The sequence below is a fragment of the Arachis ipaensis genome, chromosome B9 (genome assembly GCF_059453495.1).
Source record: "Arachis ipaensis isolate K30076 ecotype BB chromosome B9, ASM5945349v1, whole genome shotgun sequence".
NCBI classification, from domain to species: domain Eukaryota; kingdom Viridiplantae; phylum Streptophyta; class Magnoliopsida; order Fabales; family Fabaceae; genus Arachis; species Arachis ipaensis.
This window is the reverse complement of record NC_142444.1, coordinates 139,129,508-139,151,136: the sequence shown is the minus strand read 5'-3', so window position 1 is coordinate 139,151,136 and position 21,629 is coordinate 139,129,508. Positions and strand designations below refer to the sequence as shown.

The window sequence follows — 21,629 nt, the reverse complement described above, 5'->3', positions numbered from 1 at the left end:
GATCAGCCACTTGGTTCTCTGTCCCTTTTCTGTCTCTTATTTCTATATCAAACTCTTGCAGAAGCAATACCCATCTGATGAGCCTGGGTTTTGAATCCTGCTTTATGAGTAGATATTTAAGAGCAGCATGGTCAGTATACACAATCACTTTTGATCCTACTAAGTATGATCTGAACTTGTCAATGGCGTAAACCACTGCAAGTAGTTCTTTTTCTGTGGTTGTGTAATTTTTCTGGGCATCATTTAGAATGCGACTGGCATAATAAATGACATGCAGAAGCTTGTCATGCCTTTGTCCCAATACTGCACCAATGGCATGATCACTGGCATCACACATTAACTCAAATGGCAATGTCCAGTCTGGTGCAGAAATGACTGGTGCTGTGACCAGCTTAGCTTTCAGCGTTTCAAACGCCTGCAGGCATGCTGTGTCAAACACAAATGGCGTGTCAGCAGCTAGCAGATTGCTTAGAGGTTTTGCGATTTTTGAAAAATCCTTTATAAACCTCCTATAGAATCCTGCATGCCCCAGAAAGCTTCTGATTGCCTTAACATTGGCAGGTGGTGGTAATTTTTCAATTACCTCTATTTTTGCTTGATCCACCTCTATTCCCTTGTTTGAGATTTTATGCCCAAGAACAATTCCTTCAGTCACCATGAAGTGACACTTTTCCCAGTTTAAGACTAGGTTGGTTTCTTGGCATCTTTTCAGAACAAGTTTCAGGTGATCAAGACAGGAGCTGAATGAGTCTCCATATACTGAGAAGTCATCCATGAAGACTTCCAGAAATTTTTCCACCATGTTAGAGAAAATAGAGAGCATGCATCTCTGGAAGGTTGCAGGTGCATTGCATAGCCCAAAGGGCATCCTTCTATAAGCAAACACTCCGGATGGACATGTGAATGCTGTTTTCTCTTGATCCTGGGGATCTACTGCAATCTGGTTATAGCCTGAGTAGCCATCCAAAAAGCAGTAATAATCATGACCTGCTAGTCTCTCTAGCATCTGGTCTATGAATGGTAAAGGAAAATGATCCTTTCTGGTGGCTGTATTGAGCCTTCTGTAGTCAATACACATGCGCCACCCTGTAACTGTTCTTGTAGGAATCAGTTCATTTTTTTCATTATGAATCACTGTCATGCCTCCCTTTTTTGGGATGACTTGAACAGGGCTCACCCAGGGGCTATCAGAAATGGGATAAATAATCCCAGCCTCCAGTAATTTGGTGACCTCTTTCTGCACCACTTCCTTCATGGTTGGATTTAACCGCCTCTGTGGTTGAACCACTGGTTTGGCATTATCCTCCAATAGGATTTTGTGCATGCATCTAGCTGGGCTTATGCCCTTAAGATCACCTATGGACCACCCAAGAGCTGTCTTGTGTGTCCTTAGCACTTGAATAAGTGCTTCCTCTTCCTGTGAATTTAAAGCAGAGCTTATGATCACTGGAAAAGTGTCACCTTCTCCTAGAAATGCATATTTCAAGGATGGTGGCAGTGGCTTGAGCTCTGGTTTAGGAGGTTTTTCCTCTTTCAGAAGAAAGTTCAGAGGCTCTTTCATGTCCCCTGAATCCTCCAAATCAGGCTGAACATCTTTAAAGATGTTTTCCAACTCTGATTCGAGACTCTCAGCCATGTTGATCTCTTCTACCAAAGAGTCAATAAGGTCAACTTTCATGCAGTCTGTTGATGTGTCTGGATGTTGCATGGCTTTGACAGCGTTCAATTTGAACTCGTCATCGTTGACTCTCAGGGTTATTTCCCCCTGCTGGACGTCAATGAGGGATCGTCCAGTTGCTAGGAAGGGTCTTCCTAGAATGAGAGTAGCACTCTTGTGCTCCTCCATTTTCAGCACAACAAAGTCAGTGGGAAAGGCGAATGGCCCAACTCTGACAATCATGTCCTCAATCACGCCTGATGGGTATTTAGTGGAACCATCAGCAAGTTGGAGACATATCCGGGTTGGTTTAACTTCTTCAGTTAAGCCAAGCTTCCTGATAGTGGATGCAGGTATTAGGTTGATGCTTGCCCCAAGATCGCATAAAGCTGTCTTGGCGCAATCACCTTCTAATATGCATGGTATCAGAAAACTCCCAGGGTCTTTAAGCTTTTCAGGAAAGCTTTTCAGAATGACTGCACTGCATTCTTCAGTGAGGAGAACTCTTTCTGTTTCTCTCCACTCCTTTTTATGACTCAAGATCTCTTTCATGAACTTGGCATAAGAAGGTATTTGCTCAAGTGCCTCTGCAAATGGAATCTTTATTTCAAGAGTCCTTAGATAATCTGCAAAGCGAGCAAATTGCTTATCCTGCTCCTCTTTCCGGAGTTTTTGAGGATAAGGTATCTTGGCTTTATATTCCTCAACCTTAGTGGTTAAAGAAGCCTTTTTAGAGGGGTTGTTATCAGCACTTATGTGTGTCTGATCCCTCACTGGCAATTGCGTACCAGAGTTAGAAGCTGGAGTGACGTTAGATGCCAACTCACTGTCTGTTCCTGGCGCCTGAACGCCAGAAATGTGCCCCTGTTGGGCGTTCAACGCCAGATTCTTGCCCATTTCTGGCGTTGAACGCCAATCCTGCCTTGTTTCTAGCGCTGAACGCCAGTTTTGGGCATGGTCTGGGCGTTCAGCGCCAGCCTTCCACCCATTTTCTGGCGTTTTAGTGCCAGAATTATTTTTCCCCGGGCTCTTACTGTCCTCAGGGGAATCTTTGGTGGGTTGCTCATTTCTTGAATTTTTGATGCCTTGAGGTGGGGTATTTAATGTTTTCCCACTTCTTAATTGAACTGCTTGGCATTCTTCTGCTATTTGCTTTGATAGCTGCTGCTTTGTTTGCTTAAACTGTTCTTCCATATGTATATTAGCTATCCTTGTCTCCTGTAACCTGTCTTTGAATTCAGCTAGCTGCTTTGTTAGAAAATCTAATTGCTGATTGAATTCAGCAGCTTGTTTTACAGTACTGAATTCAGCAGTTACTGTTTTAACCTCTTCATTCATGGAAGGGTTGCTGCTTAGATACAGATGCTGATTCCTGGCAACTGTATCAATGAGCTCTTGAGCCTCTTCAATTGTCTTTCTCATATGGATAGATCCACCAGCTGAGTAATCTAAAGACATCTGAGCTCCTTCTGCAAGCCCATAGTAGAAGATGTCTAACTGAACCCACTCTGAAAACATTTCAGAGGGGCATTTTCGTAGCATCTCTCTGTATCTCTCCCAGGCATCATAAAGAGATTCATTATCTCCTTGTTTAAAGCCTTGGATGTCCAGTCTTAGCTGTGTCATCCTTTTTGGAGGGAAATATTGATTCAGGAATTTTTCTGTCAGCTGTTTCCATGTTCTTATGCTGGCCTTAGGTTGGTTATTTAACCACCTCTTGGCTTGATCTTTTACAGCAAATGGAAACAGTAATAGTCTGTAGACATCCTGATCTATTTCCTTATCATGTACTGTGTCAGCAATTTGTAAAAATTGTGCCAGAAACTCTGTAGGTTCTTCCTGTGGAAGACCGGAATACTGGCAACTTTGCTGCACCATGATAATGAGCTGAGGATTCAACTCAAAGCTACTAACTCCAATGGAGGGTATGCATATGCTACTCCCATACGAAGCAGTAGAGGGGTTAGAATATGACCCCAAAGTCCTCCTGGACTGTCCATCTCCCCTTATGTCCATGATGGATATATGGATATAACTTGGACTGATTTATCTTTTTATTTATTTTATTTTATAAGAAGTGAATACTTGAATAAAATAAAATAACTAAAAAGAATTTGAATTTTGAAATAAATTTTTTTTTTAAAAAAATAGAAATAATTAGTTGAATAAAAACGAAATTTTGGAAAAAGGGGGAGGATATTTTCGAAAATTAGAGAGAGAGTGTGTTAGTTAGGTAGTTTTGAAAAAGTTAAGAAACAAACAAAAAGTTAGTTAGTTAGTTAAAACAAATTTTGAAAAGATAAGAAGTTAGGAAGTTAGAAAAGATATTTTTGAAAAGATATTTTTGAATTTAGTGAGGAGAGAGAAAAACAATAAGATAGTACAAGATTTAAAATTTTTTAGATCTAATGCTCCTTGTTTTTGAAAATTTTGGAGGGAAAACACCAAGGAACACCAAACTTAAAAATTTTAAGATCAAGACACAAGGAAACTCAAGAACACTTTGAAGACTCACAAGAACACAAGAACATGAAGGAAGAACACCAAACTTAAAATTTTTAGAAAACCAAACCAAAATTTTCGAAAATCAAAGGGGAATCAACAAGAAAACACCAAACTTAAAGTTTGGCACAAGATTTAATAGAAAAAATATTTTTGAAAAAGAAGGTTTTGAAAAGAGTATAAAAGATTCTAACCCAATCAAATTAATGCTCTAGCCAAATGAGTTATGGGACCTTAGGATGAAATTTTAAGAAAGATTATTTTTGAAAACATCAAACTTAAAGTTTGGCACAGGATTTAATAGAAAAATTATTTTTGAAAAAGGTTTTTTTTTTTTTAAAAATATGATAGCCAATTATCATGAACATAAACACCACGTTCTAAATAACTGAGCTATAAGTTTAAAGTATTTTAACAAGGGATAAATAATAAAAGATTCTAAACCAAAAAAGAAAGATTTTTCCTAATCTAAGCAACAAAATAAAAGGGTCGTCCAAGTAATACCTTACGTGAGTAAGGGTCGAATCCCACGGAGATTGTTGGTTTGAAGCAATCTATGGTTATCTTGTAAATCTTAGTCAGGAAGTCAATTATGTTTATCAATTGAATTGTGAGTAACCAGTAGAGCATAAATTAAAAGTTACTTGTTGTGCAATAATGGAGAATATGTTGGAGTTTTGGAGATGCTTTGTCTTCTGAATCTCTGCTTTCCTCTGTCTTCTTGTTCACGCACGCACGTTCCCCTACGGCAAGCTGTGTGTTGGTGGATCACCGTTGTCAATGGCTACCTTCCATCCTTCCAGTGAAAACTACGCTCACGCGCTCTGTCACAGCACGGCTAATCACCGGTTGGTTCTCGATCCGGATGGAATAGGATTTACTATCCTTTTGCATCTGTCACTAATGCCCAGCCTTCAGGAGTTTGAAGCTCGTCACAGTCATTCAATCCTTGAATCCTACTCGGAATACCACAGACAAGGTTTAGACTTTCCGGATTCTCATGAATGCCGCCATCAGTTCTAGCTTATACCACGGAGATTCTAATTAAGGAATCTAAGAGATACTCATTCAATCGGATATAGAACGGAGGTGGTTGTCAGGCACACGTTCGTGGTTTGAGGAAGGTGATGAATGTCACAGATCATCACCTTCATCACAGTTAAGCGCGAATGAACATCTTAGATAGGAACAAGCGTGTTTGAATGGAAAACAGAAATACTTGCATTAATTCATCGAGACACAGCAGAGCTCCTCACCCCCAACAATGGGGTTTAGAGACTCATGCCGTCAGAGAATACAAAGTTTAGATATGAAATGTCATGAGGTACAAAATAAGTCTCTAAAAGTTGTTTAAATACTAAACCAGTAGCCTAGGGTTACAAAATATGAGTGGACTATGATGGATGATGCAGAGATCCACTTCTGGGGCCCACTTGGTGTGCTGGGGCCCACTTGGTGTGTGCTGGGGCTGAGACTTTAAGCAATTCACGTGCAGAAGCCATTTGTGGAGTTGAACGCCAGTTTTTGTGCCAGTTTGGGCGTTCAACTCCAGTTTTTGATCCTTTTCTGGCGCTGGACGCCAGATTTGGGCAGAAGGCTGGCGTTGAACGCCAGTTTACGTCGTCAATTCTTGTGCAAAGTATGGACTATTATATATTTATGGAAAGCCCTGGATGTCTACTTTCCAACGCAATTGGAAGCATGCCATTTCGAGTTCTGTAGCTCCAGAAAATCCATTTTGAGTGCAGGGAGGTCAGAATCCAACAGCATCAGCAGTCCTTTTTCAGCCTGAATCAGATTTTTGCTCAGCTCCTTCAATTTCAGCCAGAAAGATACCTGAAATTACAGAAAAACACACAACTCATAGTAAAGTCCAGAAACATGAATTTTTCCTAAAAACTACTGGAAATAAACTAAAAACTAACTAAAACATACTCAAAACTATATGAAATTATCCCCAAAAAGCGTATAAAATATCCGCTCATCAACCCCCTGACAGCCCCGATTATGAAAGTCTATCAGCAAATTGCCGACAAAGGCATCTTGTCGAAGCCCCGACAACTCAAGGACAGAACAGGAGGGAACAAAAACCTCTATTGTGACTACCATAAGGGGTACGGCCACACGACCCAAGATTGTTTTGACCTGAAAGATGCTCTAGAGCAGACGATCCAGGAAGGCAAACTGGCAGAGTTCTCTCACCTCATAAGGGAACCTAGGAGACAAGATCGTGATCGAACTGGCAACGACAAGGGCCGCACTGTGAGGCAGCGACAAGAGCCCAAGGAGGATGGAGAGCGTGGCCTCACTATCGTGAATGTCGGGGTCGGTAGAGACGTGGCTCCAAGGTCCAAGTCGGCAAGCAGAAAAGACGCCAAAGTATTAGCCGTGTCATCGTCCAGTTCCAAGCTTCCCTCTAGGAGGATACCGTCAATATCATTCGGCCCCGAGGACCAATGGTTTGACGAGCTACCGGAGAACCCTCCCAGGGTGACCACAGTTAGAGTCAGAACCGGCTTAGTAAAGAAAATCCTAGTAGATACTGGAGCGGATTCGAACATCATGTTTCGCAATATGTTTGATACTTTAGGCCTCTAAAACACCGATCTGAAGACCCACCAGCACGGTATGGTCGGCTTAGGGGATAACTTCATCAAACCTAATGGGATAGTCTCCTTGCCAGTATCCATAGGAGGGGGTCGAGGGAAGAGGTCGGTAATGGCGGAGTTCGTGGTCTTAAGAGACTCCACGGCCTATAACCTCATCTTGGGAAGAAAAACTATCAATGAATTTGGAGCAGTGATTTCTACAAAGCTATTAATGATGAAGTTTGTCACTGATGATGGGTCGTGGGATCCATCAAGGGAGATTTGGAAACGGTGGTCGCTTGCGACAATGCCAGTCTCTCCCTAAGGAAGAAGTCCAAAGAAGCATCCGGGGTCTTCCTAGCTGACCTAGACGCGCGAGTCGATGACAAACCGAAGCCGGAACCCAAGGGAGACCTCAAAATTTTCAGGGTCAGCGACTCAGAAGGAAAGTTTGTCTTCGTGAACAAAAACCTCCCACACGATTTGAAGGGACCGTTAGTGGAGATGATCCGGGCAAACGACGACCTGTTTGCCTGGACACTATCCGACATGCCAAGGATTAACCCCCAGACCATGTCACACCACCTAGCGGTAAAGACGGAAGCTAAGCCAGTGGCATAAAGGAGGAGGAAAATGTTCAAAGAGAGAGCTGAAGAGGTGGCCAAACAAACGGCCGGCCTACTAGAAGCAGGTTTCATCCAGGAACTGGACTACTCGACTTGGATGTCGAACGTGGTCCTAGTTAAGAAGCCCAATAGGAAATGGAGAATGTGCGTGGATTATTTTGACCTCAACAAAGCGTGCCCCAAGGATTCGTTCCCTCTTCCCAATATTGATGCTCTTGTCGACGTGGCAACGGGATACCAGTATCTGTGTTTTATGGACGTATACTCAGGCTATAACTAGATACCGATGCACTGGCCCGATAAAGAGAAGACGGCATTCATAATGCCAGGGGGAACGTACTACTACAAGGTGATGCCATTTGGGTTGAAGAACGCAAGCGCTACATACCAAAGGCTAATGAACAAGATATTTAAGGATCTTATCAGCAAGACGGTGGAAGTCTATGTAGACGACATTCTAGTAAAGACCACCAAGGCTGAAGACCTCATTAGTGATCTGGACGCTGTGTTCGCATCTCTTCGGCGGCACGGCATGAGGCTCAACCCGCTCAAGTGCGCCTTCGCCGTGGAAGCCGGGAAGTTCTTAGGCATCATGATAACCCAGAAAGGGGTGGAGGCCAACCCCGAGAAATGCGAAGCGATCTTACAAATGAAGAGTCCGGGATGCGTGAAAGACGTCCAGAGATTGGTGGGAAGGCTCACCGCACTATCTCGTTTCCTCGGGGGCTCGGCTGCCAAGGCTCTGCCATTCTTCAACTTAATGAAAAAGGGGATAGCGTTCGAATGGACCCCGGCATGCGAAGAAGCCTTCAAGCACTTCAAAGAGATAATTTCGGCACCGCCTGTCCTCAGAAAACCTAAGAATGGAGAGGCGTTGTACCTATACTTGGCAATAACTAACGAGGCTTTGCCGACAGTGTTGGTACGAGAAGAAGGAAAGATCCAACAACCAATCTAATTTGTAAGTAAGGCGCTGCAAGGGGCGGAACTGAGGTACAGTAAGCTAGAGAAGCTAGCATATGCACTCCTGACCTCCTCCCACAGACTGCGACAGTACTTTCAGGGACACCAGATAATCGTTAGGACGGACCAAGCAATCCGCCACGTACTCCAAACACCCGACCTGGCGGGCAGGATGATGACCTGGGCAGTCGAGCTATCCCAGTACAACTTGCAGTAAGAATCCAGGCATGCAATCAAGGCCCAAGCCATGGCTGACTTCCTGGTCGAAGTAACGGGAAACCCTCCCGAGACACCGAGCACACGGTGGAAGCTCCATGTAGACGGGGCCTCCAACCAGACATTCGGGGGAGCGGGGATCATCCTGGAAAGTCCGACCGGAGTCGTATTTGAGCAATCGGTGAAGTTTAAATTCCCGGTGTCCAACAATCAAGCAGAATATGAGGCCTTACTGGGCGGCTTAGTCCTGGAAAGAGAGGTCAGAGCCACCAGAATAAAGGTATGTAGCGACTCTCAGGTCGTCACATCACAGATTAATGGAACGTACCAAGCCAAAGACTCACTATTGCATAAATATTTGGAGAGGTCAAAAAGCTGAGCGAGGAGTTTGACAAGATCACGGTGCAGCACGTTCTGAGAGAGAGGAACACCTGGGCTGACCTCTTATCAAAGCTGGCAAGCACGAAGCCAGGAACAGGGAACAGATCTCTTATTCAAGGTTTAATGAAAGAGCCAACCGTGACCCTGCACGTAATACGGGCAACCGAATCCCCCTCCTGGGTGGACCCAATCATGGATTTCTTGGAAAAAGGTAAACTCCCCAACGACGACAAGACGGCAAAGGTGCTAAGCAGAGAAGCGGCCAAGTATACAATAATACAAGGCCAATTGTTTAAGAAAGGGCTTAGCCAACCCCTATTGAAGTGCCTGCGTCCCGACCAAACAGACTATGTGCTAAGGGAAGACCACGAGGGATGTTGCGGCCACCACATCGAGGGGAAGGCCTTAGCACAGAAGCTCGTCAAGGACGGTTACTACTAGCCCTCAATGATGGTGGATTCCAAGGAATTCGTGAAAAGGTGCAGAAGATGCCAGGAAAATGCCAACTTCCACAAAGCGCCAGCGGCCGAACTGAACCTACTAATGGCCTCCCAACCATTCTCACAATGGGTAATCGATCTGTTAGAACCTTTCCCAGTAGGACCAGGGTAGGTCAAGTACCTAATAGTCGATGCCAAGTGGATAGAAGCCGAGCCATTGGCCAGCATATCATCGGCTAAATGTCGAAAGTTTATGTGGAGGCAAGTAATAGCCAGGTTTGGAGTACCGGAGGTCATTATCTCGGATAACGGGACACAGTTTGCCGATAAAAAGTTCGAAGAGTTTCTTGACGGATTGGGCATAAGGCAGAAATTCTCATCAGTTGAACACCCCCAAACTAATGGCCAAGTCGAGGCTACGAATAAGGTCATCTTGCAAGGCCTCAAAAAGCGACTTGACCAGAAGAAGGGAGCGTCGGCAGACGAGTTAGCCTCGGTCTTTTGGTCCTATCGCACAACTCAGTAGTCGTCTACCAGGGAGACCCTCTTCCGGCTCACCTATGGGGTGGATGCAATAATACCCATGGAGATCGGTGAACCGAGCCCACGACTACTGCTGGGAGGAGTCGAAGAGGCTGTAGAAAAGGACTTGGTGGATGAAGCTAAGGAGATGGCCCACTTATCGGAGATGGCGTTGGAATAAAGAATGGCCCTGCGCTACAACGCCAAAGTGCTCAAGAGAGAGTTTGAACAGAACGACCTGGTCCTACGACACAATGATGCTGGACTCCCGACACCAGGGGAAGGAAAGCTAGCGGCGAATTGGGAGGGCCCATACAAGGTGAAAGAGGTGCTCGGTAACGATGCCTACAAACTGGAACAGCTGGATGGCAGGGAAGTCCCGAGAACTTGGAACGTGAGTAACCTAACGAGATTCTATTCCTAGCAGTCGAGGTACACTAGGCGAGCAAGCGTTCTACCGGTTCAACCGGTTTAGTAAGACATGTATTGCTTTATGTTAGATTATTTGAATTTTGTTTGTCATTACTTCATGATCATATTATTTGCGGTCAGTTGCTTTCAATTAGTTGTTTGTCTATAATTTGTCATCTCTTGGTTTCGTATTCAATATCTAAACTAATCAAATTACCTTCCCAAGTAATTAGCACCAGAACAACACGGTATTGATGATTGGACTTTTGTGTGGTCTAGAATTCACAATTGAAATCTCGTTACAAGTATAGTTTCTAAACCAACAATAGTCCTTTCATACAAAAATTTGGTTGTCACAAGTAACAAATCCCTAAAATTATAAACCGAAATATTCAAACCTCGGGTCGTTCTCCCTAGGAATTGCAAACAAATATTCTTGTTATTGGTTATGAGGTATTGTTTGGGGTTTTTGGAATAATAGGCAAGAAATATAAATGGCAAAGGAAATAAACTAACAACTAACAAAGCTCTTGGCAAGGTATGAGAGCTAGAAGTCCTATCCTAGTTATCCTCCTCAATTGTGACCACAAATTATCCATTGCTACCACTTCGTTAACCTCTAATCATGGAGGAAAGTCAAGTGGATGAATCAACTTGATTCCACAAGTCCTAGCCAACTCCCAAGGGAAAGACTAGCTTTAGTGGTATCCAAATCAATTAGCAACTTCTAATTATCAATCAACAAAGGAATTAGATAACTCAAGCGTCACTAATTACTCTACCAAAGCCAAGAGGAGAAAATTATATACTAAAATCCAACCAAGCATTTCATCAAACACTTGGAAGGCATAAAAGGAAAACATAGTAAAATAGCAAGGAAAGTAAATCTACACTACTCAATTGCAAGAAATTAAACAACAACAAATCAAATCAACAATAAAGGAACATGAATCATAAATTGCATTGAAAGAGAAATAGAAGAACAAAAGTGCATCAACATAAAAGTAGAGAATTACATGAATTAAATGCAAAACTAGAAAGAGGAAAGGTAGAAGAAAAAGAATTGTAAAGAGAAAAGTAAATCAGAGCATGAAATTAAACTAGATCTAAGAGTTCCTAATCTAGATCTAACCTACTCCTAATTCTAGAGAGAAGTGAGAGTTTCTCTCTCTAGAAACTAACTAAAAGCATGTGAAAACTAAAATAAAACTAAACTAATGACTAGGTGTCTCATCCCTCTTCAATCCTTGGGTCAAATAGCATCAGAAATGAGTTGGATTGGGCCCACAAGGCTTTAGAATTCGCTCGTCACGTATTGCTTTAAGTGGATCATATGGCAGCAACGATGCGTGCGTTTACAGTGTGCGTACGCATCACTATACGTGTAGCAACTATATCAAATCTTATATCGTTTCGAAGCCCCGGATGTTAGCTTTCCAACGCAACTGGAACTGCATCATTTGAATCTCTGTAGCTCAAGTTATGGTCGATTAAGTGCAAAGAGGTCGGCTTGATAGCTTTTGCGATTCCTTCACTTCTTCATGAGTTCTCCATTTTTACATGCTTTTCCTTCATTCCCTTGATCCAATCTTTCCTTCATTCCCTAAATCTTAAATTACTTAACAAACATATCAAGGCATCTAATGGAATCAAGGTAAATTAAATTTAGCTATTCTAAGACCTAAAAGCATGTTTTCACTCTTGAGCACAATTAAATGAGAAGTTATAAAACCATGCTATTTCATTGAATAAATGTGAGGAAAGGTTATCAAAATGCTCTAAATTCATCACAAGATAAATCCTACAAATGGGGTTATCAACCTCCTCACACTTAAACCAAGCATGTCCTCATGCTTTAACCAAGAGAAAGCAAAGGGTATCAACATTTATTCAATGTGAACTAATCTAAATGCAACCTAAACTATATGCATCTATCTATATGAATGCAACTAAATGCAAAATGATTCTACCTACTTGGTTAAAAATAAATCAATCTCCAAGACATACATGCACAAGTAGGGCCAAGATCATATGACGATTCATGAATCCTACCAATTTAAATATCAAAATGAAGTTCAAGTAGACTTGCAAGAAGAATGCTCATGAAAGCCGGGAATCAAGGAATTGATCATCGAACCCTCACCGGAAGTGTTTGCACTCTAGTCGCTCAAGTGTGTAGGGTCGATTCTCTTAATTCTCCCATAATCATGCTTTCTAAGATTTGTTTTTCTTCTAACAATCAACATATATTTCATGCATGCATACAAGTATCATGAGGTCCTTTCTTTTGGTTGTAATGGGGCTAGGGTCAAGGTAAGGATGCATATTTGGTCAAGTGAGTTTGAAATTTGAATCTTTGATAAGCTTAGACTTCCCACCTAACCTATGACATCCTATACAATTTCAAAGCTAACCTAACTACCCATTTTTCTCACTTTTTAACATACTCATGCATTCTTTTTTCATTTCACAACACTTATGCATTGACCCTTATTGAGCTTTGCCTTGGGGCATTTTGTCCCCTTTTATTTCTTTCTTTTTCTTTGTTTCTTTCTTTTTCTATTTTTTTTCTTTTCCATATTGTTTTTTTTTTCTTTTTCTCATTTTTTTTCTATATACAAGATCATCAATGCATACGATTTTACATTCATTACACATGAGCATGTACCTAATTCCTAATATTTACAACAAAAATACAAAACTACCCTTTTATTCACCCAATGTCCCAAGTTTTTCCACACTTAAATGACACACACACTAGCCTAAGCTAATCAAAGATCCAAATTAAGGACTTTTATTGTTTTTCACTTTAAGGCTTGTAATGTGCTAAAATTATAAACAAGTGGGTTAAGCGTAGGCTCAAATTGGCTAACAATGGATGATAAGAGGTAAGGCTATTTAGGTAAGTGAGCTAATAAAATGATGGACATAAAGAATCAAACAAATCAAAGATTACAATCATAGAAAGAGAAAAATTGCACACAAGAAGGAAAATAAGTGGTTATAAGATGTAACCACACAATTAGGCTCAAATATCACAAGCTTGTGTTCTTAGCTCAAAACCATGTTCCAAAATAGATTCTGTCAAGCAAGTTCAACAAAAAGTTTTCAAATTGGTCGGATGCTCTAAAACAATTTCTTGGAAAAGAAATCATCACCATAACCAAGTAGTCCTAATAAGGAAGGAGTGGTAAAATATGTACAAATTCTAACTAACATGCAACCTATTATGCAATGCAATGACTAATCTAACATTGGTGTTGAAAAAAGGAAATTGTTACCCATGGAGATCGGTCGGACGACCTCTCCACACTTGAAGATTGCACCGTCCTCGGTACATGCAAAGGAGAGCAAGGTGGATGGGTTGTTACAATTGATGAGCTCCTTTAAAAGGTTGTGCGGATGACTTGTTTGTTGCCCCATTTCAAAGCTTTTCCTTTTCCTCCTTTCTTGGTGGCCAACCTAAAGGGAGAGAAAAAGAAAGAAAATTTAGCCTATAACAAAGATATCAAAACAAATAAAATATAGGCGGGGGCTAATGCCAAATAAGAGTATGATTCTCTACTACATGATAGCTAAACATGTGAGTGAGAAAACAATGTAAGCTAAGGCATATCATTAAGCTTGATGCAGGAGTAAAGTCAAGGCATGAAGAGCATATTGAGCATCAAGTTCACATAAGAAAAAGTGGGTCATGAAAGGCAATATGAGGTCATATCAATGCACAAAGACACAATAGTCATACAAGATGAAGCATTGATTTAAAAGTTTCATCACCCATCAATATCAAACAAGTCAAGAGGCACCAAAATAACGCAAGAAATTCTCAACAATTGAGTAGGAAAATGCAACACCATTATTAAAATGAGAAACTTAGAAAATAAAATGAAAATAAACTATAGAAACAAAATTAAAATGCAAAGAATAAAAGTGTGCAAATGCAATAGACAAAAGAAAATGGAAGAAAGGGAAAAAATTATTTTTTTTTAGTATTTTATTTATTTATTTATTTTTATTTTTTATTTATTTTATTTTATTTTATATATATATATATATATTTCTTTTTTTTTTCAAGAGAGGAAGAAGAAAGGTAGAAAGAAAGAAGAAGAAAAGAAGAAAGAAGAAGAAAGGAGAAAGGAGAAAAACAGGGTGTGAATCCGCGCATAAGCGCCATGCGTGCTTACGCGCGCCTTGCGCATTTGGGATCATGGGCGCGTACGCGGCATGTGCGCGGGCGCGCATATTGCGGATTATGCCATCGGCGCGCGTGCGCGCAGTGCGCATACGCGCACATTAGGTTGTGCCAGGAGCTTAATGTTTGCGCAGAATTAGCACAACTCTCTGGAAAATGTACCAGGAGCCATGCACTTCAATCCGCGCGTACGCGCCATGCGTGCTTAAGCGCGGATTGATTTTTTTTTAGAAGCATAAACACATAATTTAACACTCTCCTAACCTATAAACATCCTAAAGCAACCAAAATTCAAATTTAACAAAAATCTTTAAGTTTTTAAAAAATTTTCAAAGACAAAACAAACAAAACTTGTACTTCAAGTAACCTACTTTAACAACACTCTAAACTAATCAAAACTCACTACAACAACCTATTAATCAAAACAAAATGTAGAAGAGTATGGAAAAGAAGAAAACTACCTATAATGGTAACTCAAATCACTTATTAAGTATATATACAAGAAAATGGAAAGAGTTTACCATGGTGGGGTGTCTCCCACCTAGAACTTTTATTTATTGTCCTTAAGTTGGACTTATGGGGTGCTCCATCAAGGTGGCTTGTGCTTAAACTCATCTTGGAACATCCACCAATGCTTGAGTCTCCAATAAGCTCCATTCTTCAATTCTAATATCTTCAAGCCTTGATGAAGTTCTTTACAAACCATGAGCTCCCAAATTTAATTTTTCTTGTGAGATCCGGGATCCCACACTTTATTTTGACACCCGTCCATGAATTGGTCATCATTATTCCATCCGGGTGGCATGGCCTTGGAATTCTCAAAGAAGCTTCCAAACAACTTTCTAGACCGATGCAATTTAGTTCCACACCAACCATTGCTCTTGAATTTTGAGCTTGTAACTATCATGAGCTTAGAATGATGTTTCCAACCACTACACAACTCTTTCCTACTCTTAACTCCACAAAGAGCTCTAAGTTGACCATCATTTTCAATCAAACCATATTCAAGTGAGAAAGTAAAGCTTAGGGATAAGAATTTTACCCACTTGAATGTTGTGTAGGATGGTGACTTGGGGAGGGAGACCTCCCCATACTTAGACAATGCGAGGTCTACTTCTTTAGGCTCTTCTTTAATTGTTTCCACCTCTTCGCAATCTTCTTCAATTTCAACCTTTTCTCCTTTATCACTTGGCTTGGTGTTGCCTTTAAGAGCTTCAATTTCTCGCCCAATGAGAGGTGATTCAATTTTGGATAGGAATTCATTGATGAATAAATTCATCTCTTGATCAACCTCTTCATATTCTTCAATTTTGATATACACCATGCCGACTTTTTCCTCTTGTTGGCTCTCTTCCAATTCACTCTCTTCTTCATTGCTCACCAAAGGTATGGGAGGTTGTGCACATTCTTCTACAATTTCAACATTATGTCCAGTGGGAGAGGATTCCATTGTAGATAGGAATTCATCCATGATTGAATCCATCTCTTGATAAGCCTCTTCCAAGTCTCCAACTATGATATGCCTTGGAGGTTGTGCACCTTCCTCAACATCAATATCAAGCTTCTTGGAAGAGTGCTCCATGATGCTATATTCCCATGGACTTTCAACATCTCCTAAATCTTCAACCACTTCTTCCTTTTCTTCAATGATCATAGGCTCCTCCAATTGTTCTAACACAAAGTGACATCCCTCATTTTCCACCGGAGTTTTCAATCTCTCCTTCATGCTATGATCTTCAATTGATTCTTCACATATAGCCATGGGAGCACCTTGAGTGTTCAAGCATTGGTAGGCTAAAGTATGCACTACCTTGGTCAAGTTAGTTACAAACTCTAAGGTGTTCCTTTGCATATCCACTTGTCCTTGAAGTAGCAGGGTGAGAGAATCATCTATTGGGGCTTGGGGTGGATAAGAGGGTTCATTATTTTGGAGAAAGGGTTCATAGTAGGAAGATGGTTCTTCTTGGTAAGGGTGTGGAGATGGTGTGCATTGAGGTGGTTCTTGATAGTAATCATGATAAGGTTGTGGTGGTTCCAAAGGTTCTTGCTCATAATGGTCATAAGAGTATGGTATGGTGATTGGTCATGTGATGGATGTGGATCATAGGAAGGTGTTTGGTAATGAGAGACTTGTGAGAATGGTTGAGGTTCATGTTGAGGATAAGAGTCATAGGCATATGATGGTGGTAGTTGATTTTCATATAAAGTTTCACCATAGCCATTGAATTGACATGCATTAGGATGGTGATTATACCTATAAGTATCCAGAGGTTGTTGCCAATAGGAGTGATCAATTCCTTGAGGCTCCTCCCATCTTTGTTGGTTCCAACCTTGGTGCATGTTGTCATTGAAGCCCTCATTTCCTACAACATAGTTAGAACCAAACTCATAGCCAAAGTGAGATTCATAGTGAAAAGAGAAAATAAAATTCAAAAACTAATAAAAAAATAATGAAACAAAATCCTAAATTAGCAAAAACTAACAAGAAATCCAAAAATCAAGCTATTCACAATATTCACATATATACAATAACCAATAACATAACACCATTGCAATTCCCCGGCAATAGCGCCATTTTGATGATTGGACTTTTGTGTGGTCTAGAATTCACAATTGAAATCTCGTTGCAAGTATAGTTTCTAAACCAACAATATTCCTTTCATACAAAAATTTGGTTATCACAAGTAACAAATCCCTAAAATTATAAACCGAAGTATTCAAACCTCGGGTCGTTCTCCCTAGGAATTGCAAACAAATGTTCTTGTTATTGGTTATGAGGTATTGTTTGGGGTTTTTGGAATAATAGGCAAGAAATATAAATGGCAAAGGAAATAAACTAACAATTAACAAAGCTCTTGGCAAGGTATGAGAGCTAGAAGTCCTATCCTAGTTATCCTCCTCAATTGTGACCACAAATTATCCATTGCTACCACTTCGTTAACCTCTAATCATGGAGGAAAGTCAAGTGGATGAATCAACTTGATTCCACAAGTCCTAGCCAACTCCCAAGGGAAAGACTAGCTTTAGTGGTATCCAAATCAATTAGCAACTTCTAATTATCAATCAGCAAAGAAATTAGATAACTCAAGCGTCACTAATTACTCTACCAAAGCCAAGAGGAGAAAATTCTATACTAAAATCCAACCAAGCATTTCATCAAACACTTGGAAGGCATAAAAGGAAAACATAGTAAAATAGCAAGGAAAGTAAATCTACACTACTCAATTGCAAGGAATTAAACAACAACAAATCAAATCAACAATAAAGGAACATGAATCATAAATTGCATTGAAAGAGAAATAGAAGAACAAAAGTGCATCAACATAAAAGTAGAGAATTACATGAATTAAATGCAAAACTAGAAAGAGGAAAGATAGAAGAAGAAGAATTTCAAAGAGAAAAGTAAATCAGAGCATGAAATTAAACTAGATCTAAGAGTTCCTAATCTAGATCTAACCTACTCCTAATTCTAGAGAGAAGTGAGAGCTTCTCTCTCTAGAAACTAACTAAAAGCATGTGAAAACTAAAATAAAACTAAACTAATGACTAGGTGTCTCATCCCTCTTCAATCCTTGGATCAAATAGCATCAAAAATGAGTTGGATTGGGCCCACAAGGCTTTAGAATTCGCTGGCCACGTATTGCTTTAAGTGGATCATATGGCAGCAACGACGCGTGCACGTATAGTGTGCGTACGCATTACCATACGTGTAGCAACTATAGCAAATCTTATATCGTTTCGAAGCCCCAAATGTTAGCTTTCCAACGCAACTGAAACCGCATCATTTGGACCTCTGTAGCTCAAGTTATGGTCGATTAAGTGCAAAGAGGTCGGCTTGATAGCTTTTGCGATTCCTTCATTTCTTCATGAGTTCTCCATTTTTACATGCTTTTCCTTCATTCCCTTGATCCAATCTTTGCCTCCTAAATCTGAAATCACTTAACAAACATATCAAGGCATCTAATGGAATCAAGGTAAATTAAATTTAGCTATTCTAAGACCTAAAAGCATGTTTTCACTCTTGAGCACAATTAAAGGAGAAGTTATAAAACCATGCTATTTCATTGAATAAATGTGAGGAAAGGTTATCAAAATGCTCTAAATTCATCACAAGATAAACCCTACAAATGGGGTTTATCAGGTATCCCAGGGCTGATCACCCCGGGAACCACTAAGCAGCAAAATGCAATAAACAGCTATGGTCTAGCTTAGCTAGTCCCCAACGAAGCGGTAAACAAGTATAAGCGAATAGCTAATTACCAACAAGACGGTAAGAAAACAGCAAGCAAATTGATTACCGACAAAGCAAGAAACAAGCATCTCGTTTTATACCGACAAAACGGCAATCAAGTTTACTAAAGCAGCATTCAAAGATCTACATATTACAAAAAGCCAAAATACAAAAGACCACATCACTTCTTCAGCATATCAACAATTTTACCATCTTTGATGGTCTTGAAGACGCTAACTGCGGAGGTGTCGAAGTCGGGAGCCAGCAATTTTACTTGAGCTTTGAGAGCCTCCTTAGTCATCAATATGGCATTCTTACCTTGCCTCACGGTTTCTTTGTACTTCTTTTTTAAATCAGCTGCTTCATTCTTGGCCGCGGTTGCCGACGAAAGAGCTTCGTCGCGTTCTTTCTCGAGCTCCTTCACCCGGTCTTGAACAGTGTTGAGCTGACCCTCCAAAGTGAGCTCCCGCTCGGTAAGCCGCGCCACAGCAGCATCGGAGGTCTTGACCTTCTCCTCAGCATCAGCTAGCTGCTCCCGAAGTGATTTGACTTCAACCTTGTACGTACGGTACATCCATCTGGCTTGCAAAGCGAGATCCCCGCCATAGAAGAATTCCTCCGTGCCGGGGAGCAGTTGGGAATCAATGAAGTTCCCGGCGTCGAAGTTCTTTTCCATCACTGTAAGAACTCCTTTAGGAGTGGACGATGGTTTCCTCTTTTTCAGGTTGTCAACGACAACCACTTCCGGCCCCTCAACCTCCACCTCGATCTCTGGCCGGGGACCCTAACCAGCACTGGTCCCAATCACCTCTCCCTGGGTAGGTTGGGACTGAACCCCCGCCTCGACGGTGTCATGGGGATACGCCTCGTTGTCGGGGGTAGCGGTGTCATCATCCCTACCACTGGCGAGAAAGGTGTTGAACAAGGCATCAAGTCCAACCTGTGTGCCAGCCATGGATACTGCAACAACAAAAGAGGTCGTTAGTCGGTAAACCGGTCGAACAAGTATACAAACAATAAACACGAGGAAACCAGGCGACCACTCACTTATATAACTCCTAGCCATGTCCCGATCACCCATAAGGAGATGGGGATTAACGTGATTCTTCCCAAAGACAGCCAACAACGCGTCGGCAACCCTCTTGTTCTCGGGAGATAACCCTTTGTACGTCATCTTAGTAAAGGCGTTAGCTCTCGCCCCGAAACTCCAGTAAGTCGGGATGCGACGTTCCCCCTCCAACGTCAACCAAAAGGGATGTAGACCCTCAACTGGGTAGACCTTAAAATACTTATCCATGAAACCATGGTACGAATCCTCAAACAGGCCGAAGATCCTCCGACCCTGGGCTGACCGGAAAGACATGAAGCCCCTTTTGGCCCTCCCCTCCTTAGAGGGGTTCGTCAACGTAAAGAGAAATAAAAACACCTCGACGGAGGTCGGCAGTTCTAGGTACTCGCATACCATCTCGAAACAGCGGATAGAGGGCCAGCTGTTCGGATGCAACTGAGATGATGCCACATCGCAGCGATTAAGCAGCGCCATTTGAAAGGGGGAGAATGGGAGGCAAACTCCCAGGCGAGTAAACATAGTTTGTACAACCAGATCCAATCAGGGATCCGGGGAGAGTGTAGGTTTAGTTGGTATATCCGTTCGTTATCGGCAGGAACAAAATCCGCATAATTGGCCTCCTCGTCGCGCCCTCCGCAAAGATACTCGGCTTGTCAGAACTCGGTAAGTTCCTCTAGGGTCATTTGGTTAGGGGATTCCTTCACATCCGAAGTCACCCAAGCATATCGATCGTAGGGCTGCGCTCTCGCGGCGGGGACCCTCATGACGGGACGCTGGGCCATACCTACAATGGGGAACCACTCAAAGTCAGTCTAAGAGATCGAGAAGCCGGCACTACTACCAGAAAGCTACAGTTTGCCTACAGTTAAACAAAGCCTATATCTATGGTTAAAAACAGAGCTTAAGCATTAAAATCCTAAAATGGTTACCCCCTTAATACCTATGAACTAAAACTATTCAAGCACTCAGTTAAGTGCACATGCAGAATCGAAGCAAAAAGAAAAGCAAGACGTACAACAACAGGAAAGCATATCCAGATTAAGGAGGAAAAAGGGAACTTACCAGGATGAGGGTAATGACATGAAGAAGCCAAAAAACTAGGGGAGACTTGAACGAGGTAGAGAGTTGCAGCAAGGAATTTGGAATAAAGAAGGAGAATGCGAAAGAAGTGTGATGATAGTAAGGAAGTGAAAGTTGAAACTGAATGGAAAACAAAAAGGGAAACTGCCCCCAAGAAGCGCGAAAGGCAAGGGTAGAGCAGTCATTTCACACAGGGTTTTGAATCACCCATTATGAGCATTAAATACTCAACACGAAAAACGAGGCGAGAAACGGCGCACTCCTGCAATGAAGAAGCTCACACGCGCGCAGAAGACGCGTCCCGATCACGAGCGACCGACAAAGTGACAGCACACATGAAGAGGAGCAAAACGCACCAACAATGGTGCTCACGGCCATAGCTGGCGCGTTGGGGGCACTGTTACGGCCTGACCCAGCCTGTACGGCATGACCCGGTACTAAGCACGGGACGACCCGACTCGATAGGGCGCCCCGCATCCGTCCATGACCTGGACACCTGCACCCTTGCTGCCAACCACATGACAGCTGGGAGAGGAAGCTTCCTAGGAGGAGACCTCTCCTATAGAGCCTGCCCTACTAACAGGGTATATATGGGGAGGGTCCTACCCCTCCCCAATGTACGTCACTACCACGCTTACTCTCATAGCTGCCTGCGTACTTCCTGACTTGGGTGTCGGAGTATCATTGCAGGTAGGGGTGGCAAAACGGGTCGAGTCCGCCGGGCCGATCCGCTAAACCCGCTAAAAAAGGC

The 21,629-nt window shown here is 41.9% G+C and overlaps 1 protein-coding gene across 1 annotated transcript; it reads left to right on the top strand.

Annotated features, from left to right (window-relative positions):
• Positions 1-9,626: 9,626 nt before the first annotated feature.
• On the top strand, positions 9,627-10,076 carry LOC107616026 (uncharacterized). The gene is made up of 2 exons (XM_016318031.1): positions 9,627-9,859; positions 9,911-10,076. Exons 1-2 carry the CDS (start codon positions 9,627-9,629, stop codon positions 10,074-10,076), a joined length of 399 nt encoding a protein of 132 aa, XP_016173517.1.
• Positions 10,077-21,629: the final 11,553 nt, after the last annotated feature.